At 39.4% G+C, this 16,643-nt stretch overlaps 1 protein-coding gene across 1 annotated transcript in view; it reads right to left on the minus strand.

The window, feature by feature from the left end:
* Positions 1-16,643, minus strand: part of TLL1 (tolloid like 1) — a 499,423-nt gene that overhangs the window by 133,334 nt on the left and 349,446 nt on the right. Inside the window, exon 10 of the mRNA XM_030191579.1 lies at positions 3,596-3,698. Coding sequence (XP_030047439.1) covers positions 3,596-3,698 — 103 coding nt within the window. The remainder of the gene's footprint in view (positions 1-3,595; positions 3,699-16,643) is intronic.

Genomic DNA, 16,643 nt, shown 5'->3' on the forward strand with positions numbered 1-16,643 from the left:
GCTTTAACATTTTATGATTTTAACAATGTTGCATTGCCTTTTAAGGTGACAGCAGAATGCCTACTCTATCTCGGGGAGCAATGCTTAAACTCCCTCGGCTGCTTGAATCAATATCCAGTAGTCAAGCTAGTATCTTGCAAGATAAAAGCAACACTGAAATATTCTTCACCTGTCAAAAATTTATTCTCAAAGGGTTCTTTAATTTCATTGCCGAAATGGAATTGCTTAAATGACAATTTTTGAAAAACTGTTGTTGCAAGCAAATTTATAATAAGTCACATTGTTATTGTTAAGGAATGTCATAGACTCTTGGACAATGGGGATCATTTTCAAAGCACTTAGGGGTCTTTTACTAAAGCTTAGCTCAAGTTATCTGCAGCAGGGCACATAGGAATAAAAATGATGGATCCTCAGAAGCTTAGCCAAAATTGGGTGGCGGAGCAGGTGGGGTAAGAGAGGTTGGTAGTTGGGAGGTGAGGATAGTGGAGGGCAGACTTATACGGTCTGTGCCAGAGCCGGAGATGGGAGGCGGGACTGGTGGTTGGGAGGTGGGAAATACTGCTGGGCAGACTTGTATGGTCTGTGCCCTGAAAAAGGCAGGTACAAATCAAGGTAAGGTATACACATATGAGTTTATCTTGTTGGGCAGACTGGATGGACCGTGCAGGTCTTTTTCTGCCGTCATCTACTAAGTTACTATGTTACTATGATGCCTGCTGCACATAACTCGAGCTAAGCTTTAGTAAAAAATCATCTTAGACTTACAAAGTTCCATAGGTATCTATGGTATTCATTTTCAAAAGAGAAAAAAATGTCCAAAAACTGGCATAAATCTGCATTTGGATGTTTTATTTATTTATTTGTTACATTTGTATCCCACATTTTCCCACCTATTTGCAGGCTCAATGTGGCTTACATAGTACTGTAAAGGCGTTCGCCAATTCCGGTATGAACAAATACAGTAATGTTGTGGTAGAATAAGGTTCATGTGTACAGACACATTAGGGAACCATAGAGAGGAAGAGAATCGTAGAGAGGAAGAGTTATTATATGTCCATTACGAGCTTTGGTTTCGTTGTGTTGCAGAGTACAGGCATTTAAGTTGGGTCGGTAGGGTATGCCTTTTTGAACAGGTTAGTTTTTAATGATTTCCGGAAGTTTAGGTGATCATAAGTTGTTTTCACGGCTTTTGGTAATGTGTTCCATAGTTGTGTGCTTATGTAGGAAAAGCTGGATGCATAGGTTGATTTGTATTTGAGTCCTTTGCAGCTTGGGTAGTGGAGATTTAGGTATGTTCGTGTTGATCCTGTTGTGTTTCTGGTTGTTAGGTCTATGAGGTCTGTCATGTATTCTGGGGCTTTGCCGTACATAATTTTATGAACCAGGGTGTAGATTTTGAAAGCAATACGTTCTTTGATTGGGAGCCAGTGCAGTTTTTCTCGGAGGGGTTTGGCGCTTTCAAATAGCATTTATCCAAATATAAGTCTGGCTGCCGTGTTTTGAGCGGTCTGAAGTTCCTTTATAATTTATTCTTTGCATCCTGCATAAATTCCGTTGCAGTAGTCTACATGGCTTAGTACCATTGATTGTATGAAGTTGCGAAATGTTTCCCTCGGGAAGAATGGTTTCATGCGTTTGAGTTTCCACATTGAATGGAACATTTTCTTTGTTGTAGATTTCACTTGGTTCTCTAGTGTGAGGTTATGGTCGATTGTAACACCGAGAATTTTCAGGCTGTCTGAGATAGGGAAGGTATAATCTGGGGTGTTTATGTTTGTGGGTTTGTTTGTATTGTATTGGGATGAGAGGATGAGACAGTGTTTTTTCTGTGTTGAGTTTTAGTTGAAATGCGTTTGCCCATGAGTCCATGATATTCAAGCTGAGCTTGATTTCGTTGGTGATTTCTGTCAGATCACCAGGAATGTATATTGTGACATCGTCTGCATAGATGAAAGGGTTAAGGCCTTGGTTGGATAAGGATTTGGCTAGTGGGGTCATCATTAGGTTGAAAAGGATCAGTGATAGTGGTGACCCTTGAGGTACTCCGCATTCTGCTTTCCACGGTGGCGATATGTTTGAGCTTGATTTCACTTGATATGTTCTAGTGGTTAGGAAACCCTTGATCCAACTAAGTATGTGTCCGCCAATGTTTTCTCACAAAAACATCCAAATTGGCATTTTAAAACCAATTTTTAGATGTTTTTCTATGACGTCTGCCAGATATGTGTTCAAATCATATGAGGCATGTCAAGGGTGTGTTTAGGGTGGGATCTGGGTGTTCCTAGCACATGAACATTTTTTGCCATAATGGAACAAAATAAAAACATCTTTGACTATAAATTGAACATTTTGGTCTAGACCTGTTTTATTATCAAATAAGCCACAAAAAAGTGTTCTAAATGATCAGATGACCACTGCAGGAATAAAGGAATGACACCCCATAACTCCTTCAATGGTGACTGACCCCCTCCCATCCCACAAAGATGTAAATGAAACAGTACATTCCAGCCTTTGTGACAACTTCAGATGTTATTGCCAGTCCTATTACAGCAACCTATTACAGTTGGTTGAAATAGCCTAGTGGTGGGTGCAGTGCACTGTAGAGAAGGTGACCCAGGCCTAAAAACCACTCTAACATTTACACTTGTGGTGAAAAGTGTCAGTCCTCCAAAACAAAACCCCAAACCTGCTGTACCCACATATAGGCAACACCTGCAGCCATAAGAGCTATTGCAGTGGTGTATAATTGGGTACAGTAGATTCTTTTGTGGGTTTTGAAGGGCTCATCATACAATATAAGGGTGTAATGGGGTGATGTGTACCTAGGACCTTTTATGTGAAGTCCACTGCAGTCCCCCTAGGGTGCCCCGCTGCTCTGCCGGGATGCCTGTGTGGCCAGTCTACTAAGAAAGCTGGCTCCTCCTATGCCCCAATGACTTGATTTCGTGTGCTTTTTACTTGGATGCTTTTTTTTTTTTAATGGTCCAAAAAGATAGATGTACTAGGCACAACATCATCTAGGAAATGGTCATTTTCAAAGAAAAAAGATTAGACATTTTTCTGGTTTGAAAATGGTCATTTTCACTACTTGATTCTTGGATGTTTTCAGCAAAACATCTAATGTCGGATTTACACATCATATTGAAAATACTCCTTTATGTAACTTTGTAAGTCTAAGTGCCTCCACAGATTCTAAAATGGTGAAAAGAAAAACAAACATTATGAAGTAATAACATTTATTGAAAACTTGGATTTTCTGTTCAGTGTTGATTGTCAAAATGGTATTTTGTATTTAGTATTTTAAATACTTTTTTCTAATTAAGGGGGTATTTTAAAAGTAATAAATAGAAATAAATCAAAATATAGAAAAGATGATAAGAAAATACCTTTTACAAAGCTGTGTTAGTGTTTTTAGCCTGTGCTAAAAATCACCATGCGCTAAATGCTGAGACTGCCATAGGAATATATTGGGTGTTTCAGCATTTAGCACAGCTTTGAAAAAGATTCCCTTAATATTTCATTGCTTTGGAAGGGCAGTATTTGTACTTGTAAGTATATTACCCAACACTTCTCATTTCCAGAAACAGTTTCCTACCCAAAAGAGGTGATTTTCTCCAGTAGCCATCTCTCACTTCAACATAGTCATACCAGCAGAGGCTGCTCTTGTACAGATCCATTGTTGTAAAATTCAAAACAATCTGCAATTCAAAATGGAACAAAAAGGACAGAAAAGTGAGACCAGATTCTAATCTAAACATTGTTTCATGTATGTACATAACCAGATATTTAGTAGTAAGCACTGGCATAGGGATACGCAAATTTAAACAAACTCATGTGACCAAACCCAAGGATTTGTGGTCCCAGGATTAAACAGGTGAATTGTGTCCAATGAGACTCTGGATACGTATCCTTTGAACAAAGAGATTAAATTTGCCAAACAGAACTTTGGCAGAGACCAGAAAGAAAACAAAACGTGAGAATAGCTGCCAGTTGTCAGGCTGAACACACCCAATCTCCATGAATCTTATGGTGCCCTAATTGGCCACAATGTTCACAAATTTGTTTAGAGAACACATTCACCAAAATTTGTGTTATTCTATTTCGAAGGAGCTGGCTCCTCGGGAGGGAATCCCCTTTGGTTGCAAAAGAGATTTACTGTACTGTGCTCTAAAGTCAGAATGCATTTATGTTCTGATGTAGCTGTTAAAAATCTTAACCAGAAGAAAGTCATTGCCTTCTGCAATGTATTTAATTATTGCAGCCTGATGATTCGAGAGCAACAAAGAGGGGACAAGGAGCTCCTACCATTGTAAGCCCACAGATGCTGACACTAAATAGGGTTCCTTAGTACTTTGATAAATCAGCAAATGACAGTAATATGCTTGGAGTAGTTCTTAAGCCGTTTAACGGCACATTTGTGGATTTGTATTCATTAAGCAGGCAGTGGACTACGCTGGAATCATGCTCTGGCACAGCTGCAAAGGCATCACCAGGATCAGAGGAAATAAAATTTCACTGGCACTCAAATTAAAACATTATGTCTAATTTCTCTGGGAACTCGCTTTGTCATACTTAGAAGTGAAGAAAATCATAATTCAGCAGAAAGGAAGCATAAACAAAAGCAGTTATGAGAAAATGAAGAGAAAGAAGGCAGCAAAACTGCAAGAAAAAGGATTAGCACGCCTAAGGTGCCTTGTCTGCAAATCGTCATCCTCTATCCAGCATGGGTTTCCACAGCGTGGGAAAAAGAGGCGTTCCCCTTGGCAGGGGATCACAATCACATGTATTGACTATGTATGGGGAGAAAAATAGTGCATGGAATTGGCTTTTTCAAAAGTATGTGTGCTATTTTAGCCTCCTCAGCTGCCCAACACATTTGCATGCAGAGTTCACACTAACTTTGAAAGAGAACCTACCCAGCAGGCTTGGATTAAGGCATAAGTAAAGTAGGCAAAAACCTAAGACCCAAAGGGCTTTTTTTGTGTGTGTGTGGGGAGGGGTCAGATGCACTCAGGACTTAGGAAGCTATGATTGTCATCTTATGGATTTTTTCAAGATTTTACCAATTCATAAAATTAAATGTCTGAAAGCTAGAAGGATGGCTAAAGTGTCTTGATATTTTTAGAAGTTAGCCCTCTATAGCTCGTCCTCCAGTACAAAAATAGGATACAGTGGGAAGGCTTCTAGTCACAGGAAGGCTTGGCTGAACTGTGGAAATGGGTACTGAGCTCTGCATGCAGCCTTGGAGACACCTAGAGGGGCATAATCGAATGGCACCGGTGAAAGATTGCCGGCGATCTATTTTGGAAGCGCTGCAAACAGCTGGCCGGAACCGTATTATCGAAAAAGATGGCCGGCCATCTTTTCTTTCGATAATACAGGTTGGACCGGCCAAATGCCAGAGTTCACTGGGCTTGAGATGGCCGCTTTTGTTTTTCAGCGATAACGGAAACTAAAAGCGGCCATCTCAACCCCAGCTAAATCCAAGGCATTTGGTCGTGGGAGGCGCCAGCATTTGTAGTGCACTGGTCCCCCTGACATGCAAGGACAGCAACCGGACAGCCTAGGGGGCAGTTCTAAAAATTAAAGAAATATATACAAATAGCTCCCAGGTGCTGAGCCCCCCAAATCCCCCCCAAAACTCACTCCCCACAACTCTACATCATTACCATAGCCCTTATGGGTGAAGGGGGGCACCTAAATGTGGGTAGAGTGGGTTTGGGGGGGGGGGGTTGCAGGGCTCAACACTTACCACTACATATGTAACAGGTAGGGGGGATGGGCCTGGGTCCGCCTGCCTGAAGTCCACTGCAACCAACAAAAACTGTTCCAGGGACCTGCATACTGCTGTCAGGGAGCTGGGTATGACATTTGAGACTGGCATACAGGCTGTCAAAAAAGGTTTTTATTTTTATTTTTTTAGTGTGAGAGGGGGTTGGTGACCACTGGGGGCGTACGGGGAGGTCATCCCCCATTCCCTCCAGTGGTCATCTAGTGAGTTGGGGCGCCTTTTTGAGGCTTAGTCGTAAAAATAAAAGGACTAAGTAAAACCGGTGAAATACTCATTAACGCCGCTTTTGTTTTTTCCATTATGCACTGAAGCCGGCCATCTGTTAGCCACGCCCATGCTCGGCCATGTCCCGCCTTTGCTACGCCACCAACACGCCCCCTTGAACTTTCGCTGGCTCGGCGACGGGAAAGCAGCAATGGTGTCAAAAAAGGGGGTTTCGATTATACCAATTTGGCCGCTTTTGAGAGATCGCCGGCCAACTTCCGATTTGTGTCAGAAGATTGCCGGCGATCCCTTTCAAAAATAAGCCTGCTAGTGAAAACAGTGATTTCCCATTCTATAATCTTTGTGCCTACATGTAGACACCATTAGTGCACTAAAATTATAGAACAATAGCGCTTACATGGGTGAATGTACTATTTTGTAAATTTAGTGCACAACACATATAGCATGTATCTGCATGGGAGGAATACATATGAGCAGGGTCTAGCAGGGCATGGGCAGGACCCCACACTTACATGTCTACCTTACCGAATACAATAAGTTACACACTTCAGTGCAACAAAAGCAAAGAAGAGAAATCTCCACAGAATATGCAGGGGAAATCAAAGAGCGAAGGTGGCCAAAAACAGAGGCAAACCCACACATCCTAACACAGATTTTTTATTAGTGGCTATCCTGACATGGTCATGTTTCAGCACAATGCCTGAATCAGGAGTTGTTGTCTGTGTATAATGAGGATATCTGTACCAAACTCTTGGTGTTGTTCCATCAAATAATACACAAAGGGCTAGGATTCAGTAAATGGCACTCAAAAATTAGCACCAAATAAATCAGTGCATAACGATATTCTATAATGGGCAATCAAAGATGAGTGCCCATTATAGAACAGCATTGAGTGCCAATTGGGGTGCCAGGATTTATGCCTGCTGAAACCAGGTGTAATTATTGGCTCTCAATTTGGGTACACATCCCTGGTATTCTATAATATTGTGCACATATTTTAGCAATGGCCCTGACCCATCCATTTATCTCCCATGGCCATGCCCCCTTTTGGATTGTGCACTATAGAATTTGGGTGACCGTTGTTACAGAATAGCATGCAGAAATTTAACTGGGCGCATATCTTAGATTGGAGCCCAAATAATGGTGCCCAATTTTGGGTGTCATATGTAGAATCTGGGTAAAAGTATTTTAATGCTTAGCATATTGTGGAGTCCTGGCAGACGTTGCTCTCACTAATAAAGGATCTGTGTTTTGCCTTGTGGTTTTGTCTCCATTTTTGGCCATCTCCACTCTTTGGTTTCATATGTTTTAGATAATCGCTAACCTGGAAAAATTTCCACAGTATGAAAAAAGTTTATACTAATCAACAATTCTCCCATTCTTTATTATAAGAAGGAAAAAAAAGGCCTCACAGAGCTCCTGGACAGTATTCATCCATCGTAGCTTAAACGAACCTCGAGTTCTCTGTTCATCATTGGCCAAAAACCTTCTCAGTTGTACCGTTATAATATCCTCAATAAACTAACAATAGATATAAATCTTGCATCCAAGTACAACTCTTACACATTGATGTGCGGGAATATGGTGATTAGAATAAGTTTGAGAGAACACTTATCTTTCAAACTGGCACTAGGGATTTCTTCAGTAATATGCTCCCTCGCCCCAAGCCAGGTTAGCGATTATCTAGCGACTGTATATTTTCACAGCCTAAGATAATCTGTATTCATATGCTTTAGTGCAACATCTACAGGCGTAAATGTCAACTTATGCTCTATTCTATAACAGCATCTGAATGCCCAAATGTCATTGTACAACAACTCTTATGCCCAGCATTTCACCCATATTTTGAAGCCTATTTTTGGGCATCCTCTAGTGAATTGATCCCTGAGTGTGACGGGCAAGAGTGGAATTCCTGAGAAGGGGTAGAAATGTAAGAAACATGGGCTGATGTGTGAGAGGTCCACTGTTGCAGACTGAGAAAAAGGTTTCATTCTTTTAGGGCGTTTTTACTGAGGCGTGCTCATATTTTTATCATGCCCTAAAATTGTGGGTGCACTAAAGGTTAGAGATGCCAATGCATTTCTAATGACGTCTCTAACCTTTAGCGCACCCACAAGTTTAGCATGCGCTAAAAACGTGAGTGCGCCTTAGTAAAAGATGCCCTTAGTGAATGAAAGGAGATGGCTGCCATTACGAATGTCCACGTGCTAGCACGGTAAGAGAGAATTCTATATAGATTGCCAAACGTTAGGCACCAAGATGCAGTGCACTAACGGCATCTGGGCACCTTCATTCCATTATAGAATACTACTGTAAGTCGGCATTTACCTGCCATCATGTGGATGTGCCCACTTATGGTGTAAATGTGTGTGCCAAAATATACACTTTAGCATGTAACATATAGCATTCTGTAAGTTACACATGTAAATGTGGGACCTGCTCATGCCACACCCACACCCTGTATACACCCCTCACATTTACATGCTAAGCAAGATGAGTGCTAAAGTTCTAGAATACCACTGACCTCCAGATTCTATATAGCATACATGGAGATCCAAGCCAAAATCCAGGCATATTCTATAACAATGTGCTTAACTTAATTGGCTTAACAAACTAATTAGCATTGTTAATAGCACTAAAGCAATAATGAGCACTAATTGGCATTAATTAGAATTTACATGCACAACTCACTAAGCATATTCTGTAATTTAGTGTGCACAACTTCTAATGTGCGCAGGCAAAGAGGGGTGTGGTTATGGGTGGAGAAATGGACGTTTTGAGGGTGTTCTGAAATTTACGTGCGTAGTTATAGAATATAGCCCTATGCACCTCAATATACACACTGGTATTTATGCCACGTTTCATTGGTGTAAATGGAGGCGCATAGTTTTAAAGTCGTTGGGATATTAACAAGCGTATTCTATATACGGCATCCTAAATCTAGGCACAGCTTGTAGAGTACACGTAGGCAGAAATGTTTTCTGTGTGGATTTTTTAGGTGCCATAAATAGAATCTGGCCCTGAGTGCCCAACTAGTACTTACACACGAAACTAACAGCTTCTCACATAAGTGCTAGTATTCTATAACTTACCCGTGTTATTGACACTAAATTTTAGGTGATCTGTTATAGAATGAGGGTGTTAATCTTCATGTTAGTACCTAGATCTTGTTGTATAAAATGAGACTTGCAATAAATTACACTCGCCAATCAGTAACGCAGATTAGTACTTACGGCCCTCAGTACGATAATCCAAGTTGGTCAATTTTTGATCTAAATTTTTACCTGAATACCTAGCTGATTATGTTCAGCTAAATTCTCTCCTAAAGATAACATGCCAATATTTGTCTGTCTTACATACTCAGTGGGGTTTTGAATATTTACCTCACAGTATAGCATATAGTCATACTTGCCAAAATTTCCTCAAAGCAAATTACTGATTATACTTGTTAGACCGTTTCCTACCATAAGTGTCCATTTACAATATACAATTTTACGAACACAGAGTTAAAACCATGATGCCATTTCATCCTATTTATGTTCTATTTATGGGTAAAATTATTTTCAGTTTCGTCTTTAACATTCTCTACAAGACTGTAGGTAGACTGTTTAACTGTGAATGGTTTTCTGATTGATATGAGATCAACTATGACTGATACAGTTTTTATGATTTTCTTTTTATATGCATACTTTCAGCATGATCTGTGCCTTTTTCAGCCTGGTTTCAGATCCTGCCACCACAGAATATGTGTAACTTTATTTTAACTGAACACTCTTTGTTTGAAAATACAAAGCTCAGAAAGTCAAGTTTCTGTAACTATTGCTATCATCAAAGTAGCTTATGACAAAAGATGTCTGTCACATTCTCTGCTGTTACCTGCTAAAGAAAGAATACATTTTGAGATTAGGACTCAGTCTTTAGTGTGTAAAAAGTGTGTTTAATTTTCTCTAGGGGTGGGCGATAATTTTTATTTTTAAATACAATTACATTTTTTAATCATGATCACAATTTTTTTTACTCCTGTCTGTTGTCCAGCATTGCTTTCTTTCCCCTTGCCATTACATAGCAGAGAGAAGGCATCAGCATCAGGTGCAAGTAGCATGTGGGATTCGCTACCAGAGACCTTATGAAGAGCCAGATAAATATTAAGTTAAATGCAGGGAGTGGGGGGGGGGGGGGGGGGGGGGAAGCTGGACCTGTATGCTGGAGGGTCAGCAACATAAGAAGAGATAAATGGGTGTCTGTGTGTCAGGGGTAATAGGTTTATAGCAGAAGGGGAGACACTTGGATGTATGTACAGGGGATGGATGTAGTAGGAGAAGAGAAAAGCAGGTATCTCTATGGAAGGGAGGAGGAACAATGTGCTGTGGGAAGAAAATGTGTGTATGGAACTTTTCATTATATTCAGCAGGTTTTAAAAAATGTTCATGTAGTGCAAATTTACTAGAACCAAGACATCCAGCCCAGAGGTGCAACTATATGATTAAAAGTTTTAATACCACGATTAATTTTGATTAACATTTTTCATCGTTGCCCACCCCAAATTGAACAGCATATTGTGAAGGATAATCAGCCACACTGAGCATTTGTTCGAAAGGATATTTGGGTCAACATAAAAAAAGAAACTTGGAAAAGCATGTGCCCAAAACACATGCCGTGCTTAAGTGTGATTATTCGTGCGATCAAAATGTTTGATCGCTCAATTAATCACGATTACAATTTTTAAGCTTTGCCCACCCCTAATGTTCTCTGCAAACTCAGTCAATATAACAGACAGTTCCCAATGTAGGAATCTTAATTTGGATCTCACAACTTTTCTCACCAGATGGATACAGTAGGAGGAGAATATAGTTTAGTAATATAATAGCATTTGTTTTTCTTTGTCTTTCTGCTATTATCCTGGAAAAGGTACAGTGCAAAATGCTTACAAGCACTGTGTCATCATACCATTGCCTAATACTGATATCATGTCCTGTTGCTTCTGAAATATGAAAATAAATACAAGCATCTGGTTCCAAACTACGTAAACATGGTGTGCAGTCAATTAGTAATATTTGAGCACAAATGTCATGTCTCTTTTCTAACCAGTTCACTTGCATCAGCATTGCATTCTTAACCTACAATGGTTATGAGCCCAGAATATGCAATTAGGCATGAGATATTCTGTGATCATGATGGTTGGAGTAATAACTAATATGCAATCCCCACCCATTTCCTATCTGACTCTATATTTATCAGTTAATAGAGGAATTAGTGTGACCTAAGGAGGCATTTCTGTAAGTGGGCTCCTCTAGTTCAGTGCTCCAGTGAGATGCGGTAAAAGCCTATCCTATAATGGCATCTGGGCACCTCCTTGCAATGACACCAGCCAGGGGCCTGGTGTAAATTTATGCGCAGATCCGGGCCCATAAGTTTACACTCATCTTGGGTGAGTGAGTAAATGCATGATTGGTTAAGTTGTTTGGCTAAAGTAGTATACTGGAAAGCAAAAACTGTATAACTATCACTCTTTAATCACTGGATAATTGGTCTGGTAGAGGGATTGAAGGGGGGATACCCAGATGACACCAATCATGATATAAGGGGAGAGAGAGTATTGAATTTGGTTGTGAAATATGGGGGGGAGGGGGCACAAAAAGGAAGGCAGGGGAGGGGCTGGAGTGGGTTCAGGTGGTTAGGGTTAAGTACTGGTCTTTATAGGACAATTAATACCTGATACTTCACTTCAACATAAAGCTACTGCAGTGCCCAGCTCTCACCCAGATATGGACTTAAAGACCTTCCTTAGGAGCTTAAATCTGTTGGATCCATGGAGGTTGCTATATCCTACCGATATGGATTTTACTCATATTTCTAAAGGTTCTGCGGATATAGGTCCATTAATAATTTCTGATCATAGATTAATATTTCTGAAGCTGGAGATAATGAGGCCTCATATGAAAGGAAACACTAGATAACAATTTCCGTTCCACCTTCATAAAGGATGTATTCACTTATCCCCCTCCATGTTACCTGTATGGTCCATCCAGTCTGCCCAAAAAGGTATGTATACCTGATCTTTGTTTGTCCTTGCCATTTTCAGGACATAAGTCATAGAAGTCTGCCCAGCACTGTCCTTGTTCTAAAAATTCTGAAGTTAATGTCGAAGCCCCTGAAAAGCTCCACTCCAGACCATCCAAATCTATTCAGCCACGATCAGGGCACAGACCGTAGAAGTCTGCCCAGCACTGGCCTTGTTCTCTAACTTCTAAAGCTGAATCTGTCCAGCTATGATCAGGGCACAGACCATAAAAGTCTGCCAAGCACGGGCTTTGCTTCCCAATTACTCGTGGTTGCCATCTAATCTCCACTAAGCTTCTGTGGATCCATTCTTTCTAAACAGGATCCCTTTTTGTGTCTATAATTCTATTACCGCTTTCATCTCCACCACCTTCTGGATGTTTAAATATGCAGCACACACAATTTCTAAAGGAGTATGCTCTGTGCAGGGTGGAAGAGTATATATGTTCTGACTTTTCCATGGTAATAAATGCTTACTGTACAAAAACAGATGCTGGTGTATTAGCGAACAGCTCATTAGGACTTGAGTGACTGAGGGGGTAATTGCATTTATCTATGTGATGTTTAAAAACACATCAAAAACGTAATCAAAATAGCTTCTTCACTCTGCTCTTTAATTGGCTCTTCCTGAGTATACAATTCAGCACTTACATGTCTAAAACCCCTAGAAATGGAGCTCTTCATCTGAATGTCTTCCTCTCTACAATAGCTGTTCCTACTGTACATGGTGCATGTTAGATAGATATTTTGTGTATCTTTATACATATTTTATAAATATTTCTGAATTCAGTAAGCCTTTTGTAAAATACACTTTTCTTATTACCTTTTATAAAGCTAGTCAGTGTCGACCTAGCTGCACATATTTATTCCATCAAATGTATTAGTACTTCATGAACCCCCTTGTAAAGTGAGACCTGCAGTGACATCAAGGCCTCACTTCTGCTTCTGGCGGTTTCGCACACAAGCAGATTACACTGTAAAATCCATATAGCCAGTAAATTCATTGTCCTTAAATGAAGGCTGCTTGAAAAATTCTCATTTTAATTACCACAGCTGCAACTTAAACTACCCCTTTTAACATCCGTAAACATTGATATCCCAACTACAACATTACCCAAGATCCCAATCCCAACCTTCACTCTTCTAAATTTTTGGGAGGGATTGGGTAGGAAGAAATTTCTTGCTTCAGTTCCCTCAACTAGCTTTCCTCCTTGCTGCCCATCAATTCTCCTCAGCCCGGAGCCCGTCAATTTTCCTGACGTTCTTCTGCTCTTTTGCTCTTCCCTAACCTTAAAAAAAACCCCAAACAACTTACATACCATTCTTTCTGCTCTAATTTGAATGCTTTACTAAACCTCAACATCTCTTCCCAGTTATCCCTTCTTATTTGGTTTACCCCTTTTTGCTAATTAATTTAATTTAATTACATCAACATTTCATTAATTTTAATTCCTAAGTCTTTATAAGATTCCCATTGCAAAATAATTAAATTATCTTCTTATCAGGTATATATCTCCACCGCCACCACCCATTTTTCTTTTATGCCTTCACCATAACAAAATATATGTAGGCACTACTGCAGCAATGCCAGTATTATCCACCCATAATTGATCTTATGGGGTTTCTTTAATGAATTTTGATATACCGCTCTACTGTAACGCCTATAATAGCTCACTTTGGATCCCTTTTACAAAGCTGGGGCAAAATGTGGCCTTAGTAAGCCCTTACACGACTCTTTCCAAATTGCTAAGACCACTTTTTGCTGTGGCTAGAAAATGGACGATTTTCCATTTTTCAATTTAATATCCTTGTGCTAACATTGCCATTAGTGCACAGCCATTAACAAAAATTAGTACATGTCCCCTTTCTGTCACCTATTTTGTAGGTGGTAAGGGCTCATGCACTAATCTTATCGGCAATGCCGAACACTAACTGATTAGTGTAGAAACACCCACTCTTTGCCCCTCAGACATGCCCCCTTGACTAAAAGATTTTAAAAATATATATTTTTTACCATGTGGGTACTCTGTGCACATTTACAACTTGCAACATGATGCCTCAATATGCCCCACGGTACGACATTTTAAACTGTAGTAAGCACAGTACATACTACAGCTTAGTAAAAGGATCCCTTTGAGTGCATGTATTTGTAAAATGGCATGAAACAAGTATAAGATTAGGTAAGATTGACTGTCTTATTCATGTTTCTTTTGGGTTTTTTTTATCTTAAAACAATTTGATCATGTAAGATACCACTCTTACAACTGGGTTTTCCCTTTTTAACTACCTATGTCAATGTTACTTCAAAAACTTAGAACCATTTATCTGCCAAAAAAAAAAAAAATTACCTATGCAACATTTTCCTTCCACAGGGTACATTATATACAATAATATAAAAAGTTAAAACAAGATAAACAACTTCCGAATCCCCTACAAATCACGTAACATAATCATAAGCATACAATCAATTCTCATTCTTGCTCACTTCTCACCCCTTACTCCAAAAGCCTCTACTAATAACAGAGTCTTAAGCTGTAATATCAATGGTAAATGATTCCAAAGAACCAAACCTACAATGGAGAAAAAGTGGGCCTTAGTAGTAACCAATTTTGCAGCTCTGCAAGAAAGAAGCAGTGCCAGATTCTTATCTTCTCATGCACAAAGCCCAACCTGGATCATGAAAACTGAGTAACCCTTGCAAAGACACTGGGCTAACCCACAGGAATCCAACGCATCAAAAGAAGAATCTTAAATTTTATTTGTCTTCCAATAAGAAATCAATGATGATCACACAAATATGGACTAATGTGTTCATAACCACAAAACGCTCATGTTGCTGCATTCTGTACTAATGATAACACTATGATAGAAACTATTGGCAAACCTAAACTAAATTTGTATGTATTTATTAAAAAACCTAGGTGATTTCCAAAAAAAACATACATAATAAACATAAAATACATAAGACAAACCTGGTCATATATAAGACATTAAAATTAATTTCTCCGTTCCTAGCTTCTATTAACAAAGGAATTAACAACTTGCAGGATATAAAACAGTCAAATCTTAAAGAAATGCTACCACAAATAACTGTGTCTTCAAAAGCTTTTTTTAAACTAAGCCACACTGCTGCAAATATGTAAATATCCTGCAAGTGCATTCCACAATAAGGTTCCTGCCACCACAAAGGTGGATGCTCTTGTTTTGGAATAGCAGGTTTATACCACTGGGTCAACAGAGAGCTTCATAGCATTGTCTGACCTCAGAGTCCTCCTTGGGTGATACACATTTAAAGCTTGCTTAAAATACAGAGGAACATTGGAAAAAGAAGTCCGAATTACAGTAGTCCAGTCCTGATGCAACCAGAGACTGCATCGTTGTTCGAAAATCAGATTTCTTCAAACGATGCAGTTTCCACACCAATTAAAAAAAATGCAGCCCATGCTACTAAATAAATTTGCTTATGCATAAACAAAATGTACATTCTCCATACAATGCTTCAAGTCAGCAGATACCAATACCAATATGCTCTTATATTCCGCAAAACCATGCAAGTTTTACGCGGATAACATTACAAAAAAAAACCCAGACAACCACTGGAGAAGAACAACATACTGAGACATTTCTAATTAAGCTTGTATTAAAAATGTCTTTAAAAAGTAAGGGCCCTGTTTACTAAGGCACGCTAGTGTTTTTAGCGTGCGCTTAACTTTAGGGACACCCATATATTCCTATGGGTGTCTTTAGCTTTTATCGCATGCTAATGTTTAGCACGCGCTAAAAACACTAATGCACCGTTAGCGCAGCTTAGTAAACAGGGCCCCAAGCCTTTATATGTTTTCTGAATAAATCATATTTTATAAGTGTTTTTACTTGAACAGAAGAGCATTCCAAGCATGTGCAGCCAGATAAGCAAAGTTGGATGAAAAATAACCTTAGAATGAAGGCACTTTGGGCTAGGAAACTGCAGCAAAAATGGATTTCTAGACATAACTGGTCTATTTAAGGATGGAAAACGAATCAGCCCTGACATTTAAGATGAGGTATCTCTATATAATATATTGAAAATCATGGTGTATATAATTTAAATTGAATACATGTTTTCTCAGGTCATCTGAAACAGGAACAATCAAATGAACAACAGAAAGCTCTTTTAAAAGACAACAAAGTGGAACAACGTAATATTAAATAGTAATGGAGAAAGACTGGATCCTTAGTGAACCCCAGATGTGAAGATCATATTTCTGAATGGTTTCTAATTACATTTCACCTTAAAAATCTGGGCCTACAAAAAAGATTTAAAACAAGGCTAGTATTGCCCCTCCTCCCTCCACCAATCACTGCAAGCTATTGAATCAAGATCTATGATTCATCATGTCAAATGCAGACAAGATTTCCCGTAAAATCAACATTTGAATCCAAACCTCTATATAATCTATCCAGCACTAAGACTGCCACACTTTTGGTGCTGAAACCTCTTTGAAATCTTGATTGACCTTCATCAAGCACTTCCTTAGAGGAGTGGAGGAGTGGCCTAGTGGTTAGGATGGTGGACTTTGGTCCTGAG

The sequence above is a fragment of the Microcaecilia unicolor genome, chromosome 2, assembly GCF_901765095.1.
Source record: "Microcaecilia unicolor chromosome 2, aMicUni1.1, whole genome shotgun sequence".
NCBI lineage: Eukaryota > Metazoa > Chordata > Amphibia > Gymnophiona > Siphonopidae > Microcaecilia > Microcaecilia unicolor.